Source organism: Talpa occidentalis, unplaced genomic scaffold, assembly GCF_014898055.3.
Source record: "Talpa occidentalis isolate TD23 unplaced genomic scaffold, MPIMG_talOcc4v2.1 talOcc4.15, whole genome shotgun sequence".
NCBI lineage: Eukaryota > Metazoa > Chordata > Mammalia > Eulipotyphla > Talpidae > Talpa > Talpa occidentalis.
The window spans coordinates 14,402,017-14,420,062 of record NW_023601543.1 but is presented as its reverse complement, the minus strand read 5'-3'; the positions used below and the strand labels follow the sequence as shown (position 1 = coordinate 14,420,062).

The 18,046-nt window shown below is 40.2% G+C and overlaps 1 protein-coding gene across 4 annotated transcripts in view; it reads right to left on the bottom strand.

Moving 5' to 3' along the window:
• Positions 1–18,046, bottom strand: part of ENOX2 (ecto-NOX disulfide-thiol exchanger 2) — a 236,421-nt gene that overhangs the window by 49,107 nt on the left and 169,268 nt on the right. For all 4 annotated transcript variants that reach the window (XM_054695559.1, XM_037511936.2, XM_054695560.1 and 1 more), the window contains 2 exons: positions 10,353–10,487; positions 1,481–1,636 (listed from right to left, as the gene is read on the bottom strand). In XM_054695559.1, the coding sequence (XP_054551534.1) occupies positions 1,481–1,636; positions 10,353–10,449 (253 nt within the window). In that variant the 5' untranslated portion in view covers positions 10,450–10,487. The remainder of the gene's footprint in view (positions 1–1,480; positions 1,637–10,352; positions 10,488–18,046) is intronic.

Genomic DNA, 18,046 nt, shown 5'->3' with positions numbered 1-18,046 from the left:
AATAAGGGACCAGGAAAATGAATAACTATAAGAAAGTGAAAATCAAAATCAACAAAAAACTATGAACCAAAGAGACTCTATGGGGAGTGGGGGGTGGAGAAAGAAGGGATTGGGGTCAAAATAAGGGGGTTGTAATTGTATGGGGAATATAAAAATAAAATTTAAATAGAAAAAAAAGAGACTAGGGTACAACAGCCCTGCTCATTCACCTGAGATGGCAGGTAAGACTGCCTAGGGTTGTTTTACTCTCCTGTGACATGCTAGCTCTTCTCCCAACATGGTCCTCTTGAGAGGCTGGCCTCCTAGTTCTCCTAATGGTTTGGCAAAAAGTACCCTGATGATCACCAAGTTCAAGGAACTGAAGAAGGTATTTAGAACACTCTTCACTAGCAAGGAGCCAAGATGATGTATCTTACTAACCCGAAGTGACTCAAATTCTCTTGGTTACGAACAGACCATACTAAGTGGACTCTGTGTCTCTGTCAGGGCCTGATACTATGATTAACTGATCCCTGTGTGAAGTAGGAGATGATGTAGTTGACTGAAGTCGCACGCCAAAGGTTCATGTTTATCATGATAAGGCAAGTTCATTTGATCTATGGCCTGAACCTTTGAGCGTGTTCCTTAAAAGCTCTACTCTCTAGGCACTATAGTGGGGGTTCCCTTTAGTAAGCCAGGCAGCACCGTTAGAACAGTGGGAGATGTTCTAATGAGGCTTGGGTGACATGCAGAAGTAGCTTCTGATCCTTTAAACAAACAGAACTCCAAACAGATCCAGAAAAAAAGTTTGAGTCAACTATTGTTGCTGCTAGAATTTCAACAAAAGATGGCCACCCCATCTTTGCAGATGTTTTGAGGAGTCCAAGAAGAAACCTATTCATTACTGACAAGATAGAGCCCTAGATCTTTTCCACATGAACTGCACTGACTGGATGGCTGCAGGTAGTCTGACTTAACCTCAATATTCCTCTCCACTCTCATAGTAAGTCGAACTTCACCTCACTGCCTATCACCACCCATCAGTTGTCCAGCAGTAATTTGAGTGATGTGTGCATAGCTGGTAGCAGTGGCGAGTTCTTAGTACCAAATGTACATTCTCGTGTGCTTCAGGGGAGCTTCAGGCCTCACTCTCTTTCTGCCTCATCAGCATGTGGGCTGGTTATGAAAAGGAGAGCCTTCAAATGACAGTGTTGAACGATTCATGTCAGGTGCCTCCTTCTGTACCAACACATTTCAGCTCCTTATGAGTGGCCTTAGAAACATGTTTTATCATCTGGACTGCAACCAGCATACAGAAATCTACTGTTCAGTGCCTAAAATTCAGCCTTGCCTAGTAAGGGAATATTTTCCCATCTTCTGTTTTCTAGGTGAACCGTCTATATATACAACTATGAAGCCCTCGGGTATTCTTTTGAAAAAGAAGAAAGTGTTTCTAGACACCAAAACATTGTGAGTTGCATGGAGCAAAGCAGAATATTACTTGGGTTCGGCGGGAAGAGCGTGCAGCTTTTACAGTGTATGATCTCTTTTACTACTGGCATATCTGGTGGAATTGGTGGAGGCACGATTCCCAAGCCAGGCATCATTGGAGTTATCGGTGGAATTCCAGTCATCATTCCAAGAGCAGGATCAAAGTCTAAAAAAGGAAAGGAAAGAGAAAACAATAAATGACAGTAGGCGAGGTCAAGTGGAGCAGACTCTTATAAGCTTCAAACCAAAGGTCTTTCAATGACAGAGGCAAAATATTTACAAAAACAGAAAGCTAGCATCGCCAGGTCTTAAATATATTATAGTTGTGCATTTTCCTGTTGAAATGGGGCTGTTGTTTTTTTTTTTTTGACCAGTGTCTATTTAAACCTCTACATCTCATTTCAATATCGAAGGCCCTTCCACTAGTTTCCAACATACACCCTCTGCTCCCGTCAGCCAAGGCTTCTTGTTCTCCCTTGCAGCACTTGCTGTCTCATTGCAGTATAGTATGGTGTTCAGAGCACACAGCTTTGGGGATAAGGCAGGCCTGGGTCCTAGTTCTACCATTTTTCATTAGCAGGATGAATCTTGCAAACTTCCATTTCCTCATTTGCAAAATAAGGCTAATACGCTCTACTGTACAAGGAGCTGCGAGGAATAAACAAAATCATGAATGTAATGTGCTTAGCACCATTCATAAATGAAAATGCTCAATAAATAACTATTCTCTATGCATTTGATCATGCCATTTTCATTGCCTGGAATCATCTGAGACACCCATCCCCCAAATTATCCCTATGCTTTAAAACCTGGTTTAACTGCCACCCTCCCTGAAGAACACTTTTCAGGTAAGTCTGGATCATTCTTACTGCTGTCTAAAATCTGTTCTATGTCTGTTGCCACTGAATTTTATTTTATTTTGCATCATCCTTTGTTTCATTCAGGGATGCATCTATGATAGGCAGGGCCCCAAAGCAATGTTGTCGTGTGAGGTTTGTCTATATTTACAATTTGATTCAACCCAAATCACTGTCAACACCATATTCATGCAATATGTCACATGATGTGAAAGTCATACTGTGTCAGCCAGCTGGGTTGATTCATTTGCCAGCTTATGCTCCTAGAACCAAGACTCTGGAGAACTCTATAGGCATGAGCCCTGGAGCTTCTTGGACATCAAGTTGACCCTCAGGTAGCATAGAAGATTGAACAGCGCCCCCAGGGGAGAAATGGAGATTGGGATTCATATGGGTTCAGACATTCATTCCCATATTCCAGAAACATTTGTGATGGCCTCCTCTATGTCAAGCTCCATGTACGGGGGTGGGCAGGAGTTCAGTCCTTCCTTCCTAACTTGGGGAACTTAAGACCCCAATACCATGTGTTTCTATGCTGTAGAATAGGAACACCGTGGTTAAGAATGGGGTTTATGTCTTTGGAAAATCTGATTCCTTGTGTAGACGATTTCAGAAAATTGGTCACAACATCTCACCCATTTCCAAACTGTTAATTTTCAGTAGGGAAAGGTCAGATTAGATTGTGTGCCAACGAAACCATCCTACCTATTTTCCCTCTCCTATTGAAATGTTTGTCTTCCTTTTATGATTCCACTGCCTCCTCACTGTTATTCATATAGTTCTGTCACCCACAACTCTACCTTACCACAGATTACAGAAACATTAGTTCATTAAACAAGTTCTGCCACTCTGACAGAAAGAAATGCCTGTCTCCACGCACTGTCTACCAAGAAATGGAGGCCAACAAAAAAAACAAACACACAGGATAAATATAACTTCTGACTGATGTACTCACCACTCTGCTGTTTGGTAGGTTACATTAATATTGTATGAAATTCATTTAAAAACAGATGCCTTCACGACATATGGTTACAGCCAGAGTAGATAAAGGCCCTTTCTTCCTTGTGTTTAATAGGCCAGGAGTTCCACAGGCTACCCTGGCCATCAGGGCTTGCTAGAGAGCAGGAGAACATGACATTTCAAAGGCTCCTATCACACTGATTATTTCTTTTGTTTATCTTCAACCACTAATTACAAAAGTAGATGTCAATTTCCAATGTCAACCAAGAAAACAACCATTTGAACTCATGGGTCTTATGCAAGTACTACAGAACCTAAAATATCAAAGAAGTCCAATAATTTACAACACACTGTAAATTGCTTTGGGTAGGATGGGCATTTGGATAATGCTGCTTTTCCACATTCATGAGCAGGGAATATCTTTCCATATCTTTGTGCCTTCTTTTAAGAATGTTTTATAATTATCCTCATATAGGTCTTTGACATCTTTTGTTAGATTTGTTCTTAGGTATTTAGTTTTGGGGGGCACAATTGTAAATGGGATGATTTTCTTAATTAGGGCAGGAATCTTTGACCTTTTTGTTCATTCATTTATCCTCAGGGCTTCTGGCAGTACAATGTATACAGCAGGTCTCAGTAAATAGCTTTGGTATGAATGAAGAATAAGTGGTCACTTGATAATCCTTCATAATAGATTCCAAGAGGAGTCTTGAGAGCACCATCACTGGGTAGGCTTCAAGGATGTTTTGGAGAGACATTAATTCTAATTGGTTTAGTGCTTTATCTACTATTAGCTCTTGGTGAAGTGTCCACCATGATGATGTACAAAAGAGTGTTTTCTCAGAATTTCAACCTTATCTGCTAATGAAGACATCTTCTATCAGTGGAAGATATTAAAAATAACAGAAACTCAAGTCCAGACCCCCTTGAGGAGCCTGTAGAGGAGTGGCCCGTCATGTATTGCACGTCCTCATTCTTTGCTTCTGTTACCATCAAACTTGGCTTTCTCGGTCCAGGGAGAACTATCTCCCAAGAATGACAATGCCAATCTCAGTATATCTTTTCTGTCTTCTACATGTTACTTTTTTTTTTTTTATCCACTTGATCTCTCTTGAACTGAGAGTGGTGCTTTAAAGTCTCCTATTATTTAAAGTCTCCTATTATTTAAAGGTGCTTTAAAGTCTCCTATGTTTCTGTATATGTCTCCCTGCATCTTCTATAGTTTTTATAAGGTGGCCTTACTGTTATTTGATGTACAAGTGTTCATAATTTTCATATGGTGAACTGCAACTTGTGCCATTAAAAAGTATTTTCATGTTTCATGTATTTGAGGTTGAACTGTTCTCAGTTTGATATCAAGATGATAGTTCTTGCTTTCTTATTTCTTTGGAATACCATTGTTCATTCTCTTAATGTTTTTGAATCACTCTTTCATAAAGGATATAGTTGGGCTCTATTTTCTGACAAACTGATAATTTTTGATGTAATTGATTTAAGTCCATTCATATTTATTGACATGAGTAATGTTTTTTAACTATAATAGCATTTTACAATAATGCGAGTTACATTATATTTGCTTGTTTCCTTACCTAATGTATTTTTTTTCAAAAACCATTGTGACTCAAGGTTTTTATCTTTTATTTTAGCAGTCAATTTTGTATTTATACTTTTATAGTAGTCTTAATCCTATTTTATTTACCATTTTTTCTAGTAGATTTTTCAGCTTTTAATGGAATCCTTTAAATCTCAATTGTTGACTGTACTACTATAAATGAGTTTATTCTGGGCCTCTCAGGTGGCACAAGGGGTTGAGACGCAACCTGTGAGGCAATCCGCAGTCACTGCAACATGAGTTCGATCCCCGGCCGGGGAGCAGCCCACATGGCGCAGCAGACCTCTCCTGACTCGCCCTCTGCTCCCCTCAGCAGTGTATTTCAGTCAATCTGCCTGTTCTGTTCCCCACTTTGTCTCTGGTGAGTCCTCTCACGCCCCACACCTCTGGCCTGTGCCCCAGTTCTTGTGTGCATGGATGGATAATTTTTTAAAAAATGAATTTATTCTAGTTTTCTCTTTCTCCTCCTGGATTTAAATAATTTTACTAGAAATCATTTTACTTTACCAGCCTCTCCCTGCTTTCAAAATGAGATATCAATAAAGGCCTTTATTTCATTTATAAATACAATGATCAGCACTGACTATAAATCTAAAACTTTTCTATTAAACTTATATTTAATAAAAAGGCAACACACACAATATTGAATATATTGAACTGAATGCAGTGAATAGCTTATGTGCAATAAAAGCAATTAAAATACACAAAAAGTGACAACGCCCATTGATGGGCAGAATCTTGCTCTGGGAATAAGGTCCATGAATCTACATTCTCCAACATCTTTCACTATGGAGGTAACATAGCCAACACAGAGGAGACACCATAAGGAGAGACTCTTCTCTCTTGGGATGTCAGAAAGGCCAGATGGGCTCCTAAGGATATTTTAATTGAGGGGGGAAATAAAGAAAACAACACACAGTATTCAATGAGCACCCCTTACTTGGTCCATCCTTCCATTCATCTAAGGTGATGGGTGGAAAAATCCTTCTTAGCAGAAGGCCTGGCTCTTTTTCGATGCCTTTCTTCATTTGAAAACCAACTTTGGTCTTATTTGACCAGCTTAGAAAAGCAAAGAGTCTTGCAGGAAAGACAGCTTCCAGTCAGAGGGGGCTCCTAATCATGCCATGTGGATTAACTTCATTGAAGAGCAGCTGGAGAAAATGCCAAGTTAGGTGAATGTGAGCTCCACGTCAAACCCCAGAGATGGCCTGTCTCAGCTCTCCACAGAGTGGGCAGAATAACCCAGACACTGCCTTGAGGGCAAGTGTGTGTCCAAAAGACAGTACAGATTTGAGCTCTCTGGAGGAAGTCAAGGAAGCTTCAGTATCATTTGTTTTTCATCATTGCCAAAGCCTTTTCTATTGTTACGGATAGGCCAGATGAGACAGGACAAAGAAAAGTCGGCTAGCTCAGTGGGATGCTTACTAAGGGGCAGAAAAGTAGCTGAATTATTGAGCCATCAATGAGTGGCCCCCTTGGAAAACAGATGCATATGGCTCATTTGCTGCTTTTCCATTGTAAGGGATCTTGAGTGGGAGAGACTAGAGGGAAGTTTTAGCCCATTCAGTTGAAACATTACACAATAAAGATGATGGCACCCTCTTACCCAGACCTTGGCAAGAAGGGCAGACAGCACTGAGTGCCTAATTCTGGGGACATGCCACTCGATGTAGGGAGTAGTCCAGTCATCAGCAGTGTAAGACACATTGTTCTCCTCACCTACCACTGTCCAGTGCGTCACCAGGGAAAAATCTCAGCCCTGCATTTGTTATTCTTCACTGTTAAGAATACAAATGAGCCACAATTCAAATTTTTGTGAATCATATATCAGATGTGAATTTGAAGCAATAATAATTATAGCTGAGTTCACTGAAGGATTAATGTGAGCCAAACATTACTCTAAGACATTATATTTATTAACTTTACTTTATATACATTAATTATGCATTAACTCATTAATGCTCATAACAGCCCTGTGACTAAGGTGCCACTATGACTTCATTTATAGATGAAGAAACTCAGGCATACAGAGGTTAAATAACTTGCCAACTGCTACATAACTACTTAATGGCAGAGCATGGATTTATTTGAATCTAGGTAGTCTGAACCCAGAATCCATATTCTAATCTTGATTTTAAACTGCTTTCTTAAAATAATACAGAGAGGAGAAAATGATTTCACACAGAACTCAAGTGATTTTACACAAAGCTTATGAAGTATGCCTTGGTCCAGTGCTAGTGTCCCATGCACTTTTAAGCCAAGAAGGGCTTACCAAACTAAGTATCAGTATTTCTAGAACAGGATGGATTTTTAATTTTTCTGGCACACAGCTAGAGTATCACTGAATCACAAGGTTGAAAGGGACCTTGAGAAGCCATTTCTTCATAGTCCTTAAGGAGGACTGAAGGGGGAGACCCTATACTCCCAAAATACTAACAAGATGTCAACCAACAGTACTTCAATAAAAAAAAAATAAAACAAACAAAAGAGAAAACAACATGTAGGTAAAGGGGAATAGAGGTAGGAATTATAACCACTCTAGAGCCTGTAATGATGGCTTGAATGATCTTTTACTCTCTGAGTTAAGCCTTTTTTTGCTTTACGTGATAGATGGGTGGCTTGGCAATGAAGATTACTTTGTGAGCATAGGTTTATGCTCAGATGTGCTGATTTACAAGTAATCTGATGTAACCTGAAACTTAGTACCCTTGACATCAGAGCAGATTTGGACTCAAGAATTTTCCTGTGACATCCACCCATACAGTTCAGATTTCCATACACATTTAAGCCAAGTAAGGTTTTCCAGTCTCTCTAAACTATAAAGGATTGTGATTCAGGACCATTCTGGGTGGAGTCAAAATAATACATAATATTTCAAATTCTATTTTAATAGTTAAATTCTATTTTAATGAAATAAACAAAAATGAAACAAAACCCCATCACTTCCTTTAGAAATGTCCATGAGAACATATGCTAATAATGGTTTATAAAATAACGTAAAAGTCATTAGAAAAGAATGATTCTTTTTTTTTATAATAAATTTTATTTTTATATTCCCCATACAATTGCAACCCCCTTATTTTGACCCCAACCCCTCCCCTCCCGCCCTCTACCCCCCATAGAGTGTCTCTGGTTCATAGTTTTTTGTTGATTTTGATTTTCACTTGAAAAGAATGATTCTTAATTGCCACCGTTTTTGAGCACTGTATGCTAGACACAATTTAATTCTCACAACAAACTTAAGGGTTAGGTACTATTAGTCTGATCTTATGAATGAGGAAATTGAGTCCCACAGAAGATCTATTACTGCCCAAGATGAAGTAGAAAGAAACAGGCTTGGAAATCAGGTGGATTAACTGTAGAGTCTGAGCTCTTAACCGCAATGTAATATTGGCTCTTGTCCTAATACCCTCCAATCCCAGACCGGCTCTGTTAGTTATTTAAAACTCGAGGATTGTTGCCAAGTCTGGGCTACTGTGAATAGCAACGAACAAAGGGGTGCATATATCATTTCAAATCAGTGTTTTCATATTCCTTGGATAAATACCCAGGAGTAGAACAGTTGGATCATATGTTATTTCTAGTCTTAATATTTTGAAGAATCTCCATACTACTTTCCATAGTGTCCACACCATTTTGCCTTTCCACTAACAGTGTATGAGGGTTCTCTTTTCTCCACTTCTTTGCTAACACTTTTGTTTCTGGTGTTAGAGGCAAGCAAAATTGTGGTTACCACTAGGGAAAGGGAGAATAAGGGGATAAATCAGGTAAAAGGGACCAAATGCATGGTGATAGGTGGAAACTAGACTTTGGGTGGTGAGACACTGAAATATAATGCTGTATACCTGAAACCTATGTAATGTTATAAACCAATGTTAAATGTTATTTCAGTGAGAAAGTTTTAAAAATGTGCTAACAACTTTAAAAGTACACATACCAAAAGAAAGTACCAGGAGGTCCGTGGTCCAATCATCTTAGCCCTCAGAGGAACACTGGTTGCTCATTTCAATCATGGTTGGGCTAACAGAGTCAGATGAGGTCTGGTTGCTACAGCCCATGGTATGAATTTCAGTTTGGTGTGACAGTTCTTTGTCTCCGCCACATGCAGAATCTGAGCTCCTTTTTTTTTTTCTCATTCACATATCTTTTTTCTTTATGTTTGACTTTTTATTCTCGCTTTCAATGTAATAACATTATTAAGGTTATTAAGTATTGCTTATCCTACCTCACTCCCATTATAACCTACAAGGATTCAAAATCTAGAATCATGAAGTTATCTGCGGGGGGGGGTGGTGGGAGGAGGTAGCTAACTTATAAACAGATTGCACAACAAACTAGCAGACTCTAGCTCTGTTTCTCACTTTTTTTACATTCAAAAGGGCAGGTTATTATAAAAAGGGGAGGGAATAAAGGATACTTGCGCAGACACAGGCGGGCAGAAAGAGCTGCCTCTGAAAGGGACAGCTTTGCGAAAAGAGACACCTGCATAGTCACAGGTCGGCGGCCTTGGGAGGAAGCTCTCGCTGCTGCTTTGCAAAGGGAGGAATGTGGGTGAAAAGAAACACCTGCATAGGTCACAGGCAGGCAGGAGAGCTGCTGGTTCTCACTCTTAATGTCCCTGGGAAAACCCTGGGGATCATATAAAATGTAGCGTCTGATTCGGTAGGTCAGAACTAGGGCTTCAGATTCTGGCATTCCTAACGACCCCCAGGTTATGTGGACCACACTTTGAGTAGCGAGGTCCTAGACCCTCGTGCTTTTAAGTAGGATCACATTAAATGTAACTGGGAAGATTCATGTTTAAGATGTTTAAAAGACACCCTGGCTCAAGACAGCAATTTTCTAATGTCTTCACAAAACCATTTTAATGGTTAATAGCTGATGGTACTGAAAGCTTTTTCTTGGTGTTAAACTAAACCTTTCAAATGCAGAGGCAGTTTTCTTCCGATTTTACCTTTAGTGGAAATGGAGTTACTATGCCATGGGTTACTTGTGTAAAAAAATACTAATAGCTATTTAATGTAAGACATAGTCTGTTTTTCTGATGTCCCCCACCATCTCATTTTGTCCTCTTTAGCAATCTAAAAGTTTTGAGCTGTTAAGTCAGTTCTCACTCCAGCTCTACGCTTATTTGACTCCTCTTAGAAATACATAAAAGGAGACAAGCTTTGTAATTCTTTGCAAATCCTGTTGCCTTTTATTTCAATGAGGTATTTAAATGTTCAGTGGCCATAGGCTGCAAAAGAAATACCTCCAGCTGGTCCATCATGCCATAGGGAGTATAGTAGTAATTACTGGTCACCCAGCTTATAAAGCTCATATTACCAAAAAATGCACACTCTAGGCAGAATCTGGTAAATGTCAACTTCAAAATAAATTGCGTCACCCTGTTATATTTATTACCACATAGTCAATAAAAGGAAACACTTGTGAGGTGATTAAAAATAGCATACCAGGTAAAATTGGCTGTCCAGCAATTCCCAGCGGTGCCATTCCAAGATTATTCATTGCTGTGGCCCACGCAGTTGGATCAGACATAGGCAGAGTCATTGCAGTGGAATCCACATTCAGAGTTCTACTATTATCAGCTAGAAATAAATAACAAACAAAAGCATTTGTTATATTAAGGTTTCAGTATCAAGTTTACCTATCAACGTAAACTCTGGCCAACTATAGACATGGACTGATGGAGGATTGTGAATAAGGCTTTAATTCCAGGTTTTTACAAGGGTTAAAACAATACAGCTTGAACTGGGGCGGGGGGCGGGGGGAGAACAAAAAGGGGAGGGGGCCCACTGGTAAAAGAGTAAAGGACTGTGGGTGTTTTGGTGGTGGGTGTGGCTGGGTGACAGACATCTGATGAGGTATGAACCTACTTCCCAGAATCCCATACAGTGTTGTAAACCAACATTAGCTCAATAGCAGGAACTAAACAAAAACCAAAAAACCATAAACCCCAACCAAACCCAACCCAAACAATACAGCTGGAGCTGGCAGGAAGTCACAGAATCTCTCTCTCTCTTTCCCTCCCTTCCTCTCCATTACTCCCTCCTTTTTCCTACCTTTCCTCTCTGCTTTGCTATCTTCTCCCTCTCTCCATCCCTTCTTTCTGTCCTTATTTTTTTAATAAATATTTTATCTATTTAGAGAAGTTTTAGGTTCACAGAAAAGTTGAGGGGAAGATTTCACATATACTCCCACCCTGTACACATGCACAGCCTCCCTCATTATCAACGTATCACCATCAGAGGGGTACATTTGTTATTTTTGAACCTGCACTGATATAATCACCCAAAAGTCAGTTCACATTAGGGCTGACTCTTTTTTTTTTTTTTTTAAAGATTTATTTATTTATTTATACAAGCACCGGGTACAGTCAGAAGCGCAGGAGGGCGAGAGAATTCACCAGAGCCAGAGCGGGGAGCAGAGCAGGCAGAAGGACCGAAGTACACTGCTGAGGGGAGCAGCGGGCGGCAGGAGAGGTCTGCGCGCCATGTGGGACCCTCGCCGGCGGCTGGGGAGCAGCCAGGGATTGAACCGGCGCTGCAGAGGCTGCGGGCAGCCTCGCAACCCAGCGCTCAACCACTGCGCCACCGGGGAGGCCCAGGGCTGACTCTTGGTGCTATACATTCTATGGGTTTGAACAAATGTATGATGACACACGTACTCAAGCTTTCTCCACGTCTTTCTCCATGTCTCATGGCTTGATAGTATTTTATTTTTATTTTTATTTTTATTTTTATTGCTGAACAATATTTCATTGTCTGGATATACCAGTTTATTTCTCCATTTACCTACTGAAGGATATTTTGGTTGTTTCCAAGTTTTGGCAGTTATGAATAAACATCCATGTTTATAGCATGTTTTTATGTAGACATAAGTTTTCAACCCCTTTGAGTAAATATCAAGAAGTGCCATCACAGGATCATATAACAAGAGCGTATTTAGTTTTGTAAGAAACTGTCAACTTGTCTCCCAAAGTGGATGAACCATTTTGCATTCGACCAGCAATGAATGAGATTTCCTGTTGCTCCATATCCTTGTAAGTATTCGGTGCTGTCAGTGTTCTGGATTCTGGCCATTCTAATAGGTGTGTAGTGGCATTTCACTGTTGTTGTAATTTATATTTTCCTGATGCATGCGATGCCTCCGATGACATATAATGTGTAGTATCACTTCATATGCTTATATGCCATCTGTATGTCATATCTGGTGAGATGTCTATTAAAGGTGTGGCCCACTTTTTAATCTGGTTGCTTGTTTTCTTATTGTTGGTTTTAAGAGTTCTTTGTATATTTTAGATAAGTCCTTTAACAGATGTGTATTTTGCAAATATTTTCTTCCAGTCTGTGGCTTGTCTTCTCATTCTATTGACATTGTATTGTGCAGAGCAGACTTTTGTACTGAGAATTTTAATGAATTACAGTTTATCAATAATTTCTTTCATGGGCCACACATTGGATACTGTATTTAATAAGTTATCACCATATCCAAGGTCATCTGGGTTTTCTCCTGTGATCTTTTAAAAGTTTAATAGTTTTGCATTTCACAATTAAGTCACAGGATATGTGCTTTTAGCCACTATGCTTTACTACCTCCAATAAAACAATTAGGAAACAATGACTCAAATGGTACAGACCAGAAACATTACTGAAGTTTAAGGAATGAAGAGGACTAAGGCATCAGTAGGTGGAAGGGACTTCATGGAGAAGATGAAATTTGAGAGAATGGACCAGATTTCTATAGAACAGGTCTCGGGTGCAGGGTAGTTATTAGATAGGAAAATTATGAGGGAAGGAAGACATTCCAGAAACTGTGATTATATAAGGAAAGACATTGAAGTGGTTTATATCTGCAAGTGATGTATATATACTATACAGTTGAGAGAGATACAATCATAAGTCAGGTGAGCAAAAAAAAAAAAAAAGGGAAAAAAAGAGACTTTTATTTTGGAACTTACCCTTTCACTGCAGATATCCATAGGAAAAGCTTTCTATGGCTTTTCTCCTACCTCCCAGTGTACACTCCTACCAATTAAACCCCGGAAGGCAACACTGTTCTAATAGTAGCTTGCTAACGTCTATCACATCCTTCCAACTTGGCAACATCAGAATTGATCCTTGGCCGGGTTATTTATACAAGTGCTATTTTGGCCACTAATTGGTCAGAACAACAAATGCAAGTGGCCAAAAATACTATTTCTAAAATATTAGTGTTTCTTCTCCTATGCTGCCTATTGCTGGCCCTAAGAATTCGTTACTGCAGTCAGAAGTCACCTTTCAGAACTGATGATTTCTAAATCTGTAGGAACTCAAATCCTCACCCCCAGTTTTTAGTGTTCTCTCATGAAGGTATATGAGAAGGCTAGAAATAGTCTTCTTGTAAATATTATCTAGAAAACAAACGTGGGCATTAAATACCCTTTGGGTCAAGAGTTTATGTAGTCAGTATTAGGGTCATCTAGATCATTCTCAATTTCCAGCCAGGGGAGATGGGCTTTTAGGGAATGTTATAGCTGGAAGGGACTTTTGAGGTTACTGTGTTCATACTGACTCTCAGAGCAAGTAGCTAGGTTTAGAAGGATTGGGCCCCGATGCAATTTCTTGCAACATTCTGATGACTTATTGGTTCTGCAACCATGGGGAATATAAGAGAATCAAGAATTATTCTCAATAAAGAATTTTGAGATTAAAGAATGGGAATTTACAATGTAATTCACCCAATCAAGCTGTGGGCTAATTTGCGAAAAGGAGAAAAAGATCTAAACTATCTATTTTTCAAAAAAAATGAACAAACAAAACAAAAACAAACTCTTAGTTTCTGAGAACAGAATGGTGTTTACCAGAGGGGAGTGGGTAAAATGAGAGGGTTAAAAGAGTGGCTAAAATGGGCAAAGGGCAGGGGGCGGTAAAATGTATGATGGTGGATGGAAACCAGACTTTTGGTTGTGATCTTAATGGAGCATACACAGATGTTGATGTACGATGCTGAAACCTATATGTTATAAACCAATGTTATTTTAATAAAATTTTTAAAAAGTGGTACTTGAAAAAATTATCAGTTTTTTTTTTAAACAGAAAGCAGTGTTACTATTTTCAAAATATGTGTTAATTCAAACTGCCTGCTAAAATGTTAGCAAGCAGTGTTCCTGCTAGAGTTACATGAATAGGTAAGGAACATGTGTAATTAACAGCATTATTTTCTCATAATGAATTTGGTTGTTAAATCCTTAAGGAGTTCTGCCTTAAGTGCCCTTCTCATCTTTAACTGCCCCCCCCACACACACACTCCCCAACACTCATCTCCACCTGTCAAGTCCTACTCACTTTTCAAGGATCATCTCAAATGCCACCTTGCCTGTGACGTCACCTTACTGGGATTAATTACTCTGTCCTATGTGTCCTTATAACATTTTATTTAGAATTTGATTTTCATGTTTGCTTATTTTCGCTTATTCTCTCATTCTTTTGCCCCAAACCAGACTTTTATCGAGTCGAACTCTAAGCCCAGTTCTGTTCTAGTGACTAGGAATACAAAGATGAACCAAAATCCATTTATTAACTGCTCTGGAAGAACTTGCATTACAGTCTGAGAAAGGACATATAAACAACCAAATACAAATTACTGTAATAAGTATTGTGATAAAACTATCAGTAAAGTAGGAGTAGAGCAGGAGTAATTAAATTTGCTGGAGAGGATTTAGATATTTATGATTGGGGCTGTAGGCAGGGAGGAGATGAGGAATGCTAGGGAAATCTTCACTGGGAAAGAATCATTGGGAATGAGTCTTTAAGGAGGATAAGATTTTCCTTCAGGTAGTGAATGGAGGATTAGGGTTCAGAGCATTCCAGGAAGCAAGAACAACTGGATGTTTACTATCGACTACCTTGATGTGGGGCACAATAAGCAATCTATGCAATGATATTCATTGATAATTTGTGTACATTTTCAGAATGATAACTTGACTTAAAAAAGATGGAAAAATTGCTATACTGATTCACTCCCCAGGACAACTGAATCTACATGTAGGAATTTATTTAGACTTAGAACCAGGGATAGATGTACCCAACTAATAACTCAGATTAATCTCATTAGCTATAGCCTTTTCCCCATATAGGCAGTCACATGTACAGATAAGTTTGTACATTTTTACTTTCAAAGAAAAATCCCAGGTGATCACCTCAGTCCGGCAGCAATCTGGAGTTAAGGTCTGCACTAGCAAAACATGCTGTGCTCAACATCTGTTCAGAATCATCACTTAACGGTAGAAAAGTTGTCCTGGCCTGATTCACACTCCAGACTAAAAATGGGCATCTAGCAACTTCTTCAACTGTTTCATAAAAGTAGTTCTACCTCACTAAAATAAGAGATTTCTCATTTTTGCATGAGTCCTACACTCACTGGCAATGGCCAAGAATATTCAGAAGACAAGTGCTAGCAGTTGGTTGTCAAATGGTATTCAAAATACCTCACCCAAATCTGAAGAACATGTCATGTTGTGCTGGGTCTCTTGTTCTGCTCATGTGGCAACTCCTCAAGAGACTGCACGTTGTAGAGTAGTTGTGAATGAGTGCCTTCTAGGTCAGTAGACAGATGATGTGGCACGTTGGAACAAGAGTTCATTATTGCCAAAAGAATAAGACTTTATTTATTAAGAAGTAATCATCCGCTTTGACTTGGTGTCACTCCATAGCTATCAAATCATGCCATCTGTTTATTTTTGTTATGTTTATTCTTCTCTGATTAACTAGTCAATTACTATCAAAGTTATTTGATGTGTGGAAGATCCCCTCCTACATACACACAGCAAACAACTATCTGGTGCAAAATATCAATAATGCCAAGGTTGAGAAATCCTGTTCTGTTGCAGCAATTTTCTCATGTTCTTACTGGAGAAACCTCTACCCCAGGTTTTTTAAAAATTCCCTCCCCATCCACAATGCAGCCAATCCCAACTTCCACAATTTATGCCCTACTCGTTAACACCACTGAGTTAAGACTAATGTGATCATCACCCACCTTCAACCCCGCCAACCCGAACTAGTAATCTATTATGCTTCACCAAGAAGAAATGATTCCCATGGTGGGGAGTCCAGGTGCCATGGAAGGCTGGTGGGGTACTGTTTACAAAGCTGTTCTGTGAACAGCAGTGGGAATACAAAGGAAAGAGAGAGGAAGTTTAGAAAATGCTTGCATGGAACACATCATATAGGGCACTGCACACAGTAGGCGCTCAAGAAATATGTGTTGTGGAATATGATGGCACAGGGGTAGGGCTGGATCTTCTAGAACTATGTAACACAGCAGTAGATAAATTGTGTTTTGGGTCTGTATTAAGCCTAGGGCTCAAGGTCTTTATCTTCTGCTTGGTATTTATTGCTCACGAAGCAATATATTGTGTGTTGCAGGTGTTATTTTGAATCCCTTTTCATTTTCTCTGAAAATTAACAATGCATCACTGTTTGTGAATGACTGACGCCGCAGGCACACCCCCACTCTCTGGGATCAGACGTCACCAGCAGTGACGCCACAGCTTGTGTCGTGGCTATGCAAGGTGAGAGAACCAACGCGGGGGCGGGGGTGGAGGGTGGGGGTGGCTATTGTAAGACAGGCTCCCAGGCAGCTTGAGAGAAATGATGCTCTGAGACAAGCAAGGGCTTTATCTCCTCCTGAGTGTTACCAAGAATGGATCAAAGAGGCACTCAAGGGGGTCAGGATGTCACAACATGTTCCTCCTTGGGAAAGAGAAAAAGAGAAGGAAAAGGAAATATGAAAGGGAAAGGGTTTTTTTTTTTTTTATGTCAGCCTATGCAGGACGGAGTCACTCTCACGTAGGTTCTGAGTGTGATATGGGGTTTGGGGGGTGCACAGTAGCTCTATCCTCGAGGTATGCAGATGAGAACCTTAGGGCAGATGGTGCTTTCTCAGGCTATCCCTTATCCTGGAAGATCCATGGTTCTAGTCTGTAAGCGGGAGTGTCCCAGAGACAGCCACCTCCACATTGGAGCAGTTAAAAGGTTTTTAACCAGGTCTGTAAAAAGCTAGGGAAGCCAGCCCTCCCGCGGGGGTGGGGCAGAGCAAGGAAGGAGGTCGCATGCACCTCTCCAAGGACCTCACAGCAGATGCCCTAGGCTTATGAAGGCAACAGGAGACAGGAATACAGACTTGGGGGCAAGACAGATCTGAAATCAAACCTTAGCTCTACCACTCACTAGCTTGTATGACGTTAGGAAAGTTCTACAAACTTTTTAGCCTGTTTAGTCACCTGGAGTTGGTGTTAACGGTAGTTATCATTTAGGAACTAGCTAATGATATTAGCTAATAAGCTAATGATACTCAATAATGATGTTGATGCCTAATACTGATTAAATGCTCATTATATGCCAAAAACTGTTTTAAGGCTTTACATATATTATGTCCTCGCAACAACCCTATGAGACAGGAAACATGTATCATTATACTCATTTTATCAGGAAAATGAAACACAATGTAGGAAGGTGCCCAATGTCACAGCTGGAGTGAAGGCTTGAGTTGGAATTCCAGTTCAGACATGACAGCTCCAGGGCCCATCCTCTCAATCACTGAGCTCAGTACGATTGCTCTAGAATCACTACAAAGGATGCTGAGTCTAACATCGGGCACAGAACAAGCAATCACTGCTCTTAACCCCTCTTCCTTGAACTTTTCCTTCCCCCTTTTCCCAGTTAAGAAAGAAGCCATTCAGCTGCCCTCTGGGTCTCTTTTTCCATTCACTGAACCAGAGCCAAGGATCCCCTTTGTGATTGCAGGATAGGCTAGCACAAGTTGAAGAATCTTAGGGATAGTCCTTGTCACATCAAGGTGATAGCTGAGCCAGGAGGATAGGCTGAGGCTGGATGGAGGGGTCCCGGAACCCCAGCAGACTCTGCCATGGGAAAGCTGGAGGGTTTCCTTAGTCAGGAAGAGTGGTGGCTAGCTGCACCACAGACACTCTCTAGGGCTTTTCTGGACTAAGGACTATAATCCCCCACCTCTCCAGCCCAGGCTTCTTGAGCTCTGAGCTACCAGTGAGCTCGTATTACCCTGGCTGAAGTGAATGGCTGACTGAGGAGCTTGGGTCTCCAGGATTGCACCGTCACATTCATCCCGTTTCCTCGCCTAACAGTAA